General features: G+C 44.4%; 1 protein-coding gene across 2 annotated transcripts in view; it reads right to left on the bottom strand.

Moving 5' to 3' along the window:
• Nucleotides 1-13,641, bottom strand: part of TRABD2B (TraB domain containing 2B) — a 443,575-nt gene that overhangs the window by 96,455 nt on the left and 333,479 nt on the right. For both annotated transcript variants that reach the window (XM_082266102.1, XM_082266103.1), the window contains one exon: nt 6,086-6,176. In XM_082266102.1, coding sequence (XP_082122228.1) covers nt 6,086-6,176 — 91 coding nt within the window. The remainder of the gene's footprint in view (nt 1-6,085; nt 6,177-13,641) is intronic.

Below are 13,641 nucleotides of genomic sequence, written 5' to 3'. Positions count from 1 at the left end.
AAGGTGCAGGAATTGGGGTGATCTGAGGTGTGAAGGTGCAGGAATTGGGGTGATCTGATTTGTGAAGGTGCAAAGCTCACTTGATTTCTTACTATTCAAGCGGTTTACAGCAGTTACTTTATATGAAGTTGACAGTTTTTTTTTTTATGTGTCTGGCACTCCCAATTTCTTTTAAAACATTTTTCGGCACACTGTGCCCAAAAAGGTGGTCTACCCCTTGATTAGAGTAACCCTCATCTTGTGCTGCTTCATACTAATTTTAGGACTCAACCATCAAAACAGGATTTAAAGTAAAACAAAAAAAAACGCATCATATGGCAGCTCTGATCTAAAGCGGAACCAATCTATCAGATTAGACTAAAAAAGGTACCGTAATCCAATCCACACATCCTGGAACATTAAATCCTCTCATCAAGCATCCCGACGAACGTCCCTCCCCGCCACGCCCCCCCCGCGGGCTGCTCAGTCCAAAATGCCCGGGCCTATTTTTTGTCCCAGTCCGGGCCTGGTGCCTTCATAGTTCCATGGCCAACTGCCACTTGGCAGAATCAATGGAATGACACCAATCATTGTTTTAACAACCACCACTGTAATGGGGAAATTCTTCACACTGTACTGGTTTTAGCAGGGGTTCGCTGAGACCTGAAAATTATTTCAAGGGTTCCTCTAATGGAAAAAGAATGAGAAAGGCTAGTCTAACCAGTAAGACTATTAGCGGGAAGACTCATTGACCTTACTGGATATCTGTGCTTTTCAATGCAATGCAACAGATCATGGCTGGTGCAGGAGGCCAGCAGGGTGCTGTACATTATTTCCGGATTACAGGAAGCTATGGCAATGCACACATGTGATGCTCAACCTCCATGACTGAAAGAAATCCAATGAATGAAAAGGGTGGGCGAGGGACAATCTAGAGTAGGAAACTGCTAGATGATGCTGGATGTCCTCCACTCAGGAAATGAGATGGGCTTTGTTTAGCTTCTAGTGCACACCGTGAAAAGCTTAGTGTGCAGCAGTGGCGGCCCGTCCATTGGGGGTGCAGGGGAGCTACCCCCCCTATCCATGCATCCGGACCCCTAATCTACATGCAGGGCACAGGTCGCATGGATTCCAATGGGGTTTTTTTTTTTTTTTTTAAGCACGTGATTCGTGCCAGAGGCTCTAATAGGCTTAAAAAAAGGGTGGGATCAGGGTGCAGAGAACTGCGCCCCGAGCCCACCCAGTTGTGTGACAATAGCGAATGAATATTTGCTATTGTCACACGGATTCTCCTCCTAGCCAATCAGGAAGCAGGTATTGAGACCCGTTTCCCGATTGGCCAAAAGGAGAAGCCATGCTATTGGCCAAGGAGGAGGGAGGAGACGCAGGGGAAGCCCGACCCACAGGGGAGACTGAGGGGGAAGCCGCTGCCGCCTGCCCTCCACATGTCAGTCCAGGGTGAGTGAGCCAGGGACCGGGGTGGGGGGGGGTATGGTGTGCGGGCTGGAGCTGGTGTGGTCTGGGGGAGGGGGATATGGTGTGCGGGCTGGTGTGGTCCGCCCCACCCCCAACCCATGGAGCACCAGCCGTCACTGGTGTGCAGGGAAATCAGAGAAATCATGGTAAGTAATTTCAGTGAAAGAGAGGAGTCTGTACAACTGCGCAAGACTGATGGTAAGGCTAGAGTTCAGCCTAAAAGTGGTTGTAAACCTCTGAGATGGAAAAATTTGACATTTTTTTCAGGCATTTTTTAGACATTTTTATAATTTTCAAATGATCACTTTGTAGTGGTATGAGCCTCTATCCAAAGCACATAGGATGATTTCTGTCTCCTCTCTCATTCCTCTGCTATCGGCAATAGTGACTTCTGACAGTTAAAGCCAACTGTGAACAATCCTAGGAGACGGCCCAACACTCCTTTCAGCATACAGCAGGTGGTTTACAGCCTCAGCTGTGCATGTTTTCCCATGAGACTGATGTCCAATCCATATCCCTGCTTTCTGAAGCTCAGGAATGTTGTGTTGAAATGGGTGCTTTAGGAGGCTGTAGAGGAGAGAGGGCTGCAGATAATCAGGTACAACTCATATAAGAGGATTTATTTCATCTCTGTGTAGCACCCGAGGCTAGTCACTTCACTGTGTATACAGCATGTTAGGGTTTACAACCACTTTAACCTCTTCCTGCAGCCCTTTCAGTAGGTCCTAATGCTGGAAGGTGGGACAGACGTCATGATCATGTGATCACTGTGATTGGCTGCCACAGGGGTCACATGATTGGCAGCCTATCCTGCCAGCTCCCAATCTTAAACAGAGACCAGGAGCTCTGCTGGGAGTGTGCAGTCAGCAAAATGCATGGAGCTGTGCATTGCAGCCCATTTATTTGGAATATTGTAGAGAACTGCATTGTGGTGTGATTGGACTGAAACTGACAAATATACAGCAAAAAGTTGCTTTCCTTCATCTTCCATCCACTGGTTTCTATTCATCAAACACAAAATACATTTTTTGAACCGTTATAAAAAGATCACCAGCAATCAATACTGACTAATTGATTGAAAAGTGGATAAATCCATCCAAAATCAGCCGCTTTGCTTCTAAAATAGCGCGGCCTGAAACGAGACTCCGGAAATAAAATAGCTTGGGTTCAACAAGTCAGCCGAAGCGATGGATAGAGTACAAGACCGCTTTCTGGTCTATAGGTTTGCCAATTTTTATTAATTTGTAGGAAGAAAGTATAGACCCGAGGAATTTGGAAATAAAACATGTGGTTAAATGTATACTTTTAACGTCTCAAAATTGATTTTTCAGTGGAAAACCGGACCTTTTACTTCAGGAGCGTGCAATTAAACAATCAGAGGGTGCCAGATATACAATATATATATGTTAAAGTGTACCTGTCATGAGAAAGATAGGTAGGTGGGCATTGCTGACCTCCTTCTGAAAATGCTAGTTGCCTGGCTGTGTCTGGCTTTAAAAGACAATTACAGGCTTCCTGCCACTTTAAAGCGTAACTCCACCTTTGTTGAGAAAAAAACATTCCCCCCCTGGGTGATCTCTGTACATTACAAGGATTTTACTCAACTTTGTTGCAGATTTCTACCTTTTGTTATTCTGAAGAAATCATTGTTTGTGCCTTTGTGCTGAGTGGGTCTAATGGGAGTAGTTTCATAATTATCATAATTATCTATCTGCTGTGGCAGCTGCAGGGCTCTAATGAGGAAAGCTGCTGGGCCTGCATTCCTTTAGACGTGTTCCTATTGGGAGTATCTCACCAAAAATGACATTGTTGTTGCAGGGGATGCCAGAAATCTGACTTGTATCTTACGCAGATTTTTGGGAAAATTGGTGAGCCAATCACACAAGCCGGAAATTATGTTTCTGGGGTGTGGTAAGTACACATTCTGTGTCCAGGTAGCCATATTACATTACATTTTCAGAAAGCTGCAGATTGAAAAGGAAAGGTCATTTTTTTAATAACCTTCAATTACAATATGATTTGCGTCGCAATTTTATACACTATATTGTTTTGTCATTATTTACTCTTTTTTTCCCAGGAAAGTGGCGTTACCGTTTTTATACCATCTTTCCCGAAATACATTTTTTGCATATTAGAACAGAGTGGCTGCTGCTAAAGCTGGCCATATACTAGTAGAATTGAATTAGACAATTTTTGTTTTAAGAGCACTGTATTAGTGTCACTGGTCCCCAAAAAGTGTCAAAAAGTGTCAGATTTACCATTTTGCAGTGTTGCAGTCTCACTAAAAAATCGCCAATACTAGTAAAATAAAAAAAATTGAAATTCCATAAATCTATCCCATAGTTTGTAGACGCAATACCTTTTGCTCAAACCAATCAATATACACTTATTGGGATTTTTTTTTTAAAAAAAAAACATGTAGCAGAATACATATTGGCCTAAATTGATGAAGAAATTTTTTTTTTTTTTTTTTTTTTTTTAATTGGATGTGTTTTATAGCAGAAAGTAAAAATATTTTTTTTTCAAAATGTTCGGTCTTTTTTTGTTTATAGTGCAAAAAATAAAAACCGCAGAGGTGATCAAATACCACCAAAAGAAAGCACAATTTGTGGGAAATAAAGGACAATTGTTTTTGGGTGTAGTGTCACACAACCATTGTCAGTTAAAGCAGTGCTGTATCGCAAAAAATGGACTGGTCATGAAGGGGGGGGGTAAACCTTCCGGAGCTGAAGTGGTTAATTAAAAAAATAGCGCTTAGAGACAACAGGGGACCAAATATACGTTTATTGTTTTAGTACTTCCTATGATGTTTTTTTACTGTCATTGCCTACATGTCCTGGTAACACCTACTCTTCCCATTTCCTATATGGGTGTCACAGGGACAGGAAAGGAGGCAAATCTCCCCAATAGGGTCCCAGACAAATAAAAAGCTGCTAAAATTCCTCCCTTTTCTGTTTAAAAAGCCTGCGGTGTGTGAAACACACTCAGACTAACATCCAGTGCAAAAAAAAGTGCACCCACAAAAAAGTTCACAGGGTGTACACATGAACCTCCTCCAAAGAGGAAGCACCCTTATGCTGATCCCCCGGATTCATGGGCGTAGAGACCGGGGGGGACGGGGGGGACACATCCCCTCCAGGAAATAATGCGGGGGGGGACAGGTATGGTGAAATCCCCCCCAGTTTAGCAGGGCCGTCTTTTCCACTGGGCATGCCCGGCGGTTGCCCGGGGGCCCCACTTGCCAAGGGGCCCCACATGGTTGGTGGCATGTCCCTGGTGGTCTAGGACCCCCCCCCCGTTATGTTGTCCGCCGGCCCGGGCCCCCCCTTACTGCTTTCGCCCGCCGGCGGCGGCGGCCGTGGCTTGAGTCTGACTGCAGTGTACACTGGTTGCTAAGGCCAGCCCGATTGGCATCTAGCAACCAGTGACGTTAGCAGAGCAGACCCAGGATGCACGACGCCGCAGCGGAGGACTCGGAGGAGGATCCTCCTCCTCGTCGGCTCGTCCTCCTCTCCTCCCACCGGCTCCGTCTCGACCCGACTGGCTCCGCCTTCACACACCTCCTCCCATGTGCAGCTGAGCCGTTGTAAAGGTAAGGCTGCCACGGCCCACAGCCTGCCAGGCTGAATGCAATGAATCTGATGATATATATTATTTTTTTAACTCTCTCATGGCTGGCAATGATAATGATGGAATCGATGACAGACAACTCTGTCCTGGAGGATATACCTTTCTATATATATTGGTCCCTGTAATATGTATATAGTAAGGTATATCCTCCAGGTAGTAGTTGTACTCTCTTGTAGTATAGTGTTCCCTGTAATGTGTATATAGTCTATATACATATTACAGGGAACACTATATACTACAAGAGAGTACAACTACTACCTGGAGTATACTACAAGAGACTCTTGTAGTATATAGTGTTCCCTGTAATATGTATATAGTAAGGTATATCCTCCAGGTAGTTGTACTCTCTTGTAGTATATATTGGTCCCTGTAATATGTATATAGTAAGGTATATATCCTCCAGGTAGTAGTTGTACTCTCTTGTAGTATATAGTGTTCCCTGTAATGTGTATATAGTCTATATTTTTTTCATGCACACACGCACACGCACACGCACGCACACACACACACACTCTCTCTCTCGCAGTTTACTGAAAAAGCATATACCTGGTGAGTAAAAATGCTGTCCCCCCCAGATTTGTGTGGGCTCCTACACCCTTGCCCGGATTGCAAGGCTCCTGACAGGGACAGAGGTACTCTCTTTGTCCACCTAGCCGAAACCAGACAGACCAAGTTCTCTGGGAGGTCTGCCGAAACAGACCAACCCCAAGTACTAGGTGGGGCTCCCCCGAAGGGAGACCCCATGAGAGAGGGCAAACTAAGATTTGGGCTTCAGAAATGTCCAATATGGAGTAATATATGCCCCTCTCAAAGCCATCAAAGAAACCTATAGTGAGAAAGTTTGAAGCTGCTTTTGCTAACCTCTGATTCTAAAAATGCCTGTAGCCTGGCTGCTAATCTTGTGGTTTCAATAGACCTGTAACACAAGGTATTCATATCAGGAGCACACTCGGCAGGGGGCTGCCACTTCAAACACTAAACATATATGAAATCTTCTTACGTTTCCAATGGTTGGCCTGACAGGGTGTGTTCAACCTCATATCCGCTTTGTTTCAGAACATCGATCACGGTATTATTCCCCAGGAAGTGACCTATGACACAAGAAAAGCAGATGACATCAGCAAATCAACAGAACTTCCTGCACAGAAACCCCGCCCCTTGCGACAGCATTACTGCATGCCATTTATCAAATATAAAGCAGATACCAGGAAGTCTGTAGAACAGATGAACTTTTTGCTTATAATTAAGCATCGCCTCCCACCTGTCAAACATCTTAGGACAAGCTTTTGGGGTGTATACCCCATTTTTCAAAGGTCCATGAAGTTCTGATACATGAGGCATTAGCGGAGCATTAAAGTAAAACGAATGTCAAAAACGAAAAACAATATGTGATAAAACAAAGTAGGATGTAAAATATGTCTGTCTTTGTTTGTCAATAAATGCAAGTATATAGAGAAATGTACCTGCTCTCCCACCAGCCTATCAGCTTCCCTTATTGTGGAGACAACACATCTTCCTCATTTTCCAAAATATTTCTGTTGCCCCCTTTTGCCATTATAAGGGGAGACTATAGCGCGGCCACTTGACGCCATTAGGGGGTGTTGCTTCCTTTCCTTAGAAAGCCCTAGCATGTCAATCAACTTTGAAGACCCACCCCGCCCACTCTTCTCACATTCAGTCCGCCTATGCCCTTTCTATGCCCTTCCCATGACCCACCTTTGCCTCTGTCCACTGCCCATTGAATCATGAGAACTGAAGTTCCCTGTGCAAGACACAGATGCTAGCATATGGAGAGTGTAATGGGGTGCTATCTCTGCAAGACTCCTCCCAGCAGCACTATCTGAATCCACACAGGCTCAGGGAGGGGGGTTAGAGCAAGCAATTGCTGGTGTACATTGAGGTAGCCATAATTGTAATTATTATATTTAATATTATGTGTCATTTTCATGAGCTTTTTAAGGGTTCACTAAAAATGTATAGACTGTCTTTAGTTGTACTTTAAGCTAATGCATTGTGTATCAGCACTGCTTGAATCTTAGAAAAAGGGGGTAGACACCCTGAAATCTTGTCCTTAAAATCTAACTGTTAGGCCTCATTTATACAGGGCATGTGTTTTGCCTCTCTGAAAACCTTTTCTCCTGGCAGGAGAAAAGCTGCTTTAAAAAACGCTGTAAAAGCCACGTATTACTCACTGCATTTAGGCGAGTTTAAGCACCTAGGGACGCCAAGCATTTGACCGTTAATGGATTCAATTTGCCAGAATATTAATTTATTCTTACCACTGGAATGCATTAATGCTCAAACATGCCTAAACACATACCTCCCAACCGTCCCTGATTTGCCGGGACCATCCCAGAAAATGGTCCGTGTCCCGGAGTCCCTGAAATCAGGGCTGAGTCCCGGAATGCCAGCGCTGGTGCAGGGGGCTTGGTTTCCGCACGCCGTGAGCAACACATGCCCGTTTGCATCTCTCCCAGGCTGCCTCTGACAAGAGGGGAAATATGAAGCTGGGATGGGTGAGGGGGGATGGATGGAGCTGGGATGGGTGAGGGGGGGAAGGATGGAGCTTGGATGGTTGTGGAGAAGATTGATGGATCTGGGATAGGTGTGGGGGATGGATGGAGCTGGGATAGGTGTGAGGGATGGATGGAGCTGGGATGGGTGAGGGGGGTGGATGGAGCTGGGATGGGATCAGGGGGAAGGATGAAGCTGGGATGGGATCAGGGGGAAGGATGAAGCTGGGATGGGTGTGGGGGATTGATGAAGCTGGTATAGGATCAGGGAGAAGGATGGAGCTGGGATAGGTGAAGGGGGATGGGTGGAGCTGAGGTGGGTGAGGGGGGATGGGTGGAGCTTGTATGGGTGAGGGGGGGTTCAAATGTTGGGAGGTATGCTAAACATGTCTAGTGTCCAGACGCATTTAGGAGCATCACAAATTTTCCTGCTCTTCAGCATTCTTCAATCCTGAAGGCGCTTTTGATGTTTTTTTTTTTCCAATCTGTAGAATCTCTTCTAATATGTCTGTAAATGACTATATGTGTACATGGGCACATAGGCTAACATAGAGGTGCTTTTACAGGCCAAAAAAAAAAATGCCAAAACCCTGTAAAAGCAGCATTTTTTTTTTTAAATGTAAGACTGGTGTGCATGAGGCCTTAGTGCAAACAAAAAAGGAATACAGACCATAGACAACTAATATGGCTCCAATTACTTTCCGCAGTCTACAAACATTATTATTATTACAGGTACTTATATAGCGCTGTCAATTTACGCAGTGCTTTACATATACATTACACATTCACATCAGTCCCTGCCCTCAAGGAGCTTACAATCTAAGGTCCCTAACTCACATTCATACATAGTAGGGCCAATTTTATACAGGATCCAATTAACCTACCAGCATGTCTTTGGAGTGTGGGAGGAAACCCACGCAGGCACAGGGAGAACATGCAAACTCCAGGCAGGTAGTGTCATGGTTGGGATTTGAACCAACAACCCTCTTGCTGCTAGGTGAATGTGCTAGCCACTACACCACTGTGCTGCCCAACATTGGGGTCAATTCACAAACGTTTACCATTTTCATTAATTATCGCATGCAGTTAAAAAATGTTCAATGCACAAAAAATTATGATTATGCGGTATTTACTGCAAAATGAAAACTGTGTCTGTAAATATCACAAAAAAAAAAAACGTACAGTAAGCTCAGACGGAACAGAGAGTAAAAAAACAATATTTATCACCAGGGTTTTGCTGGTGATAGCACATGTGGTACTTTGTCAGAAACAGAATGGGGGTCCCCCCCTAAAGCTGCTTGCTAAGGGGCAAGGCACACCCCCATGTTGAGGGCATGTAGCCTGGTACGGTTCAGGAGGTGGTGGGGGGGGGGTCGCTCGCTCGTTCCCCTCCCTTTCCTGATCTGCTGGGCTGCATGCTCGGATAAGGGTCTGGTATGGATTTTGGGGGGGGGGGACCCCACTTTTTTTTATTTTCCTAACTTTGGTGTGGGGTTTCCTTTAAAATCCATACCAGAACTGAAGGGCCTGGTATGCGTTGTGGGGGGGGGGGGGGGGGGCGACGCACATTTTTTTTCATAATTTTTAATTGCCGGCATGTTTTTTTTTTTACATTAAGCTCGGGGAACCAGCTGACAGCTGATGAGTCATCCGTTGATAAGTTAGCAGCGGCCCAGCTTCCCGGCCCGCTCCTTTAACAACCAACTCAATGTGATAAATTACGGCATGAAAATATGCATTATTTAGACTTTAGCGCAGTAGTTATTTACTGCACAATTCTTAGTGAATTGAACATTTGAACAACAGTTTTCGCATGCATTTTTTCTGTGTTATTTAACTCTTGATCAGTGAATTGACCCCATAGTGGTAAATTAATAGGCACCCTGAGTTTCTTCTAGGAGACAGGGAATGATGCGAATGGTAAAGCCCTGTGAGATATGTCTGGACCATAAAAATATGAGAAATAAATAGAATAATAGTACGTTGCAATCCAAAGTGCCAAGCACCTCAGCCTTTATTGCTCTTCGTATAATAAAACATAAAAGCTACAAAACTATTACCCTAATTTATTGTGACAGATGGTGAAAACTCCAGCAGAGGGGAGGTCAGGGAGTCTCTTGCCATGGGAATGGATTTCAAACGAGGAAAGAACAGCTGCAATCCTTCCTACATATGTGTACAGTACAGCGCACACACACACTCACACATTGACCGTAGTAGGAGTCCTCACAAAGGGGGGGGGGGTGAAGGGTTGAGCAACCTGTAATCAAGTGCACATATAGCCATTCAATGACAGCTGCTAACCCATTCAAAACCAGATGTGTGTCCACTGTAATTGATCAGCCTCAAGTTCCTATATCAATGCTTTACTTCATTGTCTTGTCCCAGATATCATCATAGGAATTGTCTCTCCTCCCCTATACAAGCAACATCAGGGAAAGGTATGACTAGGTCATAGGTTAACTATGTGGTTTACAGTAGACCCATAATTAAAAGTTCACAGGATCAATGTGTCACAAGTCATGGCTAAACGTTTGAAGATGACTACATTACCCTTTCTCTAAAATAACGTTTCCTAAGATTAGTTTTGAACTTTCCTCCTGCTAGTTTGAGACCATGTCCCCGTGTTCTTGATCTTTGCTTCATATTGAAAATACTGCCCTTCCAGACCTTATTCAGACCCTTAACCACTTAAGCCCTGGAAGATTTTACCCCCTTCCTGACCAGGCCCTATTTTGCGATTCGGCACTGCGTGAATTTAACAGAATTTAACAGACGCTATAAACAAAAAAAGAGTGCCAATTTTGAAAAAATAACAATATTTTTCACATTTTTTTATAAGAAATTCCCCCCCAAAAAATGTAAAAATCAAAATTTTTTTAACATTTTTGGCCAATTTGTTTTCTGCTACATATGTTTGGTAAAAAAAATCGCAATAAGCTTATTTTAAATTGGTTTGCGCAAAAGTTATTGCGTTTACTAACTAAGGGAAAGATTTCTGTCATTTTTGGTGTTTTTTTTTAACTAGTAATGGCGGCGATCTGCGATTTTTTTGCGGGACACATTTTTGACACTTTTGGCGGTACCGGTTACATTACTACAGTAATCAGTGCTATACATATGCACTGTTATTGTAAAAATGACACTGGCAGGGAAGGTGATGCAGGGGTTAAGTGTGTCCCTAGGGGCGTGCTTCTAACTGTAAAGGGGTGTGGCTAGTGATGTAACCACAGAGACATACGGTCCTACATAGCAGGATCGTATGATCTCTGTTGCTTTGTTTACATTAACCGCCTGCCTTTCTCCCACTCCACGGGGAGATCGCGAGTGAATGGCGGACATTGGGTCCACCGGTCACACGCGCGGACTTGTTAGGGAACGAGCGGGGGCGGGAGCGAGCCTCCGGCGGCGCGCGCTCGCCCCCTAGAGGCTCACTGGCTAGCGACGTACTCCTACGTCACTTTGACTGTACGGGGCTGACCGCCGCAGTAAATAGTGGTGCGGCGGTCGGCAAGCGGTTAATGTATTTAAAAGTTGAAGGCAAGTCAAACTCTAACTAAGCCTAAATCTTCTCCCACCCCCTTTCTAAGCCTATTCTATCTACCCTGTAAAAGGGAAGAGGTTCTATAACTTACCTATTCTGATGTTGGTCCAGTCCGGTCATATAATCTCTCCAGTGGCCGGATTCAGTGAAGAGGACAGACCATCGACAACGACTGCAGAACCCATAATACTATGGGGCGTCCTTGTTAGCTGTCCCTCCTCTACACTGAAGCCAGCTTTGGCACCCAATTGCGTTTCTGGACCAGGACGTCCTCAGAATTGGCAAGTATACGCAACTTTCCTTTTGCATGGTATATAGAACTGGGCTTAGAAAGGGGGAAATAGTAGTTTGACTTGCCTTCCACTTTAAAGGTTTTAGTAATTTCTCCTCTTTTCCTTCTTTCTTTCAAAATGTACATATAAGGGTCCTCAAGTCTCTCCTGATATATTAAATCCCACAGGCCGTTTACCACTCTTGTTGTCTGTCATTGTTGGACATCGTATTCCAAAACAACAAAAAAACAAAAGGGCACAAATGCCTAGTGCATTATCCACAAGACTTTATTTAAAATATTCAGATATTCTCACAAACCAATTTTGAATGGCAGCATATCAAAAATCCAGAAACCGGATATCAGCCCTCCAACCTCATAGGTTCAAACAGATGACGTATCCAGCTGATGCATTTCAAGAGACCAGCCCTCTTCCTTTTTTTTGATTATTTTTTTTAAACTATAAAAAGTAATAAACAGCAAAAATTCAGAAAAAAAACCCTGTTACCCTTATTTTTACTTGCTGACCGACCTATAGCACATTTATGGCGCTTTTCCACTGCATGGAATCGAACGATTTGGCTCGCTTTTGTGCTTTTCCACTGCTGGTACCGCATGGTATGGTGAAGAAACGGTTCAGTACGGTACGGTACGGCAGCGCTTTTCCACTGCATGGAACCGAGCGGGACGGCTCTCAAAAACAGTACCACCTCAATTGTGGTTCCAAGAGGTACCATACCCGGTACCATATCCCACAATCCTTTGCATGCAGTCACTACTAGCCACTGATTGATCATAGAATCCCACCCACCCCGTTGTTATCCCACCCACTTAACTTTAGTACTACTTTAGTGGAAAAGCAAACCATACCGTACCGTACCGAACCATTCCAACACCGTACCATGCGGTACCAGCAGTGGAAAAGCAAACCGGGCCAAGCAGGGCCGAGTAGAGCCGAGCCAGTACTTGCAGTGGAAAAGTGCCATTACTGATACAGGGCAGTGAGAAGCTGTCAGCCTCTAAAAGAGTTTTACAGGCTGTCACCAGCAGGGTTGGACAGTGCACCTGTACCTACCACCCACACCACAGCCTCCTGAACTGGGGATAAACACCCAATGTGCATGAGGCCTAAACAGTAAAGCATTGCGTAGCACCTAAAGAATATACATACGTAAAACACAATGTTAGTAGTACTTCTCCACGTGTCTTCTATACATTGAACAAGCCTTGATAAGGGTACATTACTTTTCAATTACATAATCTGGAACAGATTGCTACGAAACATTATTTATAATTGTAAAAACCTCCCTTAAGACTACTGACCCACTGAGGAGATGATCAAGAGAGAAATCATAGCAAAGTACTTTGATGATAAGTCTTGGATTACTTTAAAGACAAGGTAATCCATAAATTCCCCATCTGGCAGAATAATTTCCATTGTTTTATGCTCAGTGGGGAAAGACAGGGTTTACTTCTATTATTGGTAAAAAAATAAAAACGTATGGCAATATAGGTTTACGCAACCTCAAACCTGGGAGTAAATCACACTAGTGTGATCGGTTTAGTGGGAATTAAAGTGAGCATCTGCTTTCCCTATGGTGGGCAAAGAAACAGGTTCACTTTGATGGAAGCCCCCTCAACCTGTTTATACCCCCCTTCATTCCCACTTTGTTCAAGCCGGAGAAGAAAGGCACATTTCTGTGTTTCAGCACATGCGGCAATGCCGTCACTACAGAAAGCAGTGGGCAGAATTAGATAGCAGGTAGAGCTGGGCAAACAGTTCAAGCCGAGCAAAAGTTCGGGCAGAACATCGCCTATTTGCCGTGCGGCGAACATCTGAATTTGCAGATGCTCAGCGGGATGTTCGCCCGCCGAGTGCGCTGCACAGTGCATTCTAAGCCCTGATTGGGCAAAGTTTCACTCAATCAGGGCATAGTGAATAGCTGGTTGTTAAGGAGTGGGGCGGGAAGCCGGCCACTGCGTCCTTAGCAACAAATGAGTCTACAGATTTAAATTGGCTTCCCTGCTGACAGATGAATGAAAAAAAAAGCATTGCCGGCAATAGAAAAATGTGAAAAAGAACGGCCTTGGGGGTCCCCCCCCAATCCATGCCAGGGAGGGGCTGTTATTCAGCTTAACCCACACAGAGGGCTATAATGTGAGAGAAGGAAGCACTATTTTCAGTTTTAAAGCATTTCCATACATAAATCAGTCACCAACCATAACAT

The sequence above is a fragment of the Pelophylax lessonae genome, assembly GCF_965119305.1.
Source record: "Pelophylax lessonae genome assembly, chromosome: 8".
NCBI classification, from domain to species: Eukaryota; Metazoa; Chordata; class Amphibia; order Anura; family Ranidae; genus Pelophylax; species Pelophylax lessonae.
Note: the sequence above shows the minus strand (reverse complement) of the source record. Positions and strands in the feature narration are given on the sequence as shown.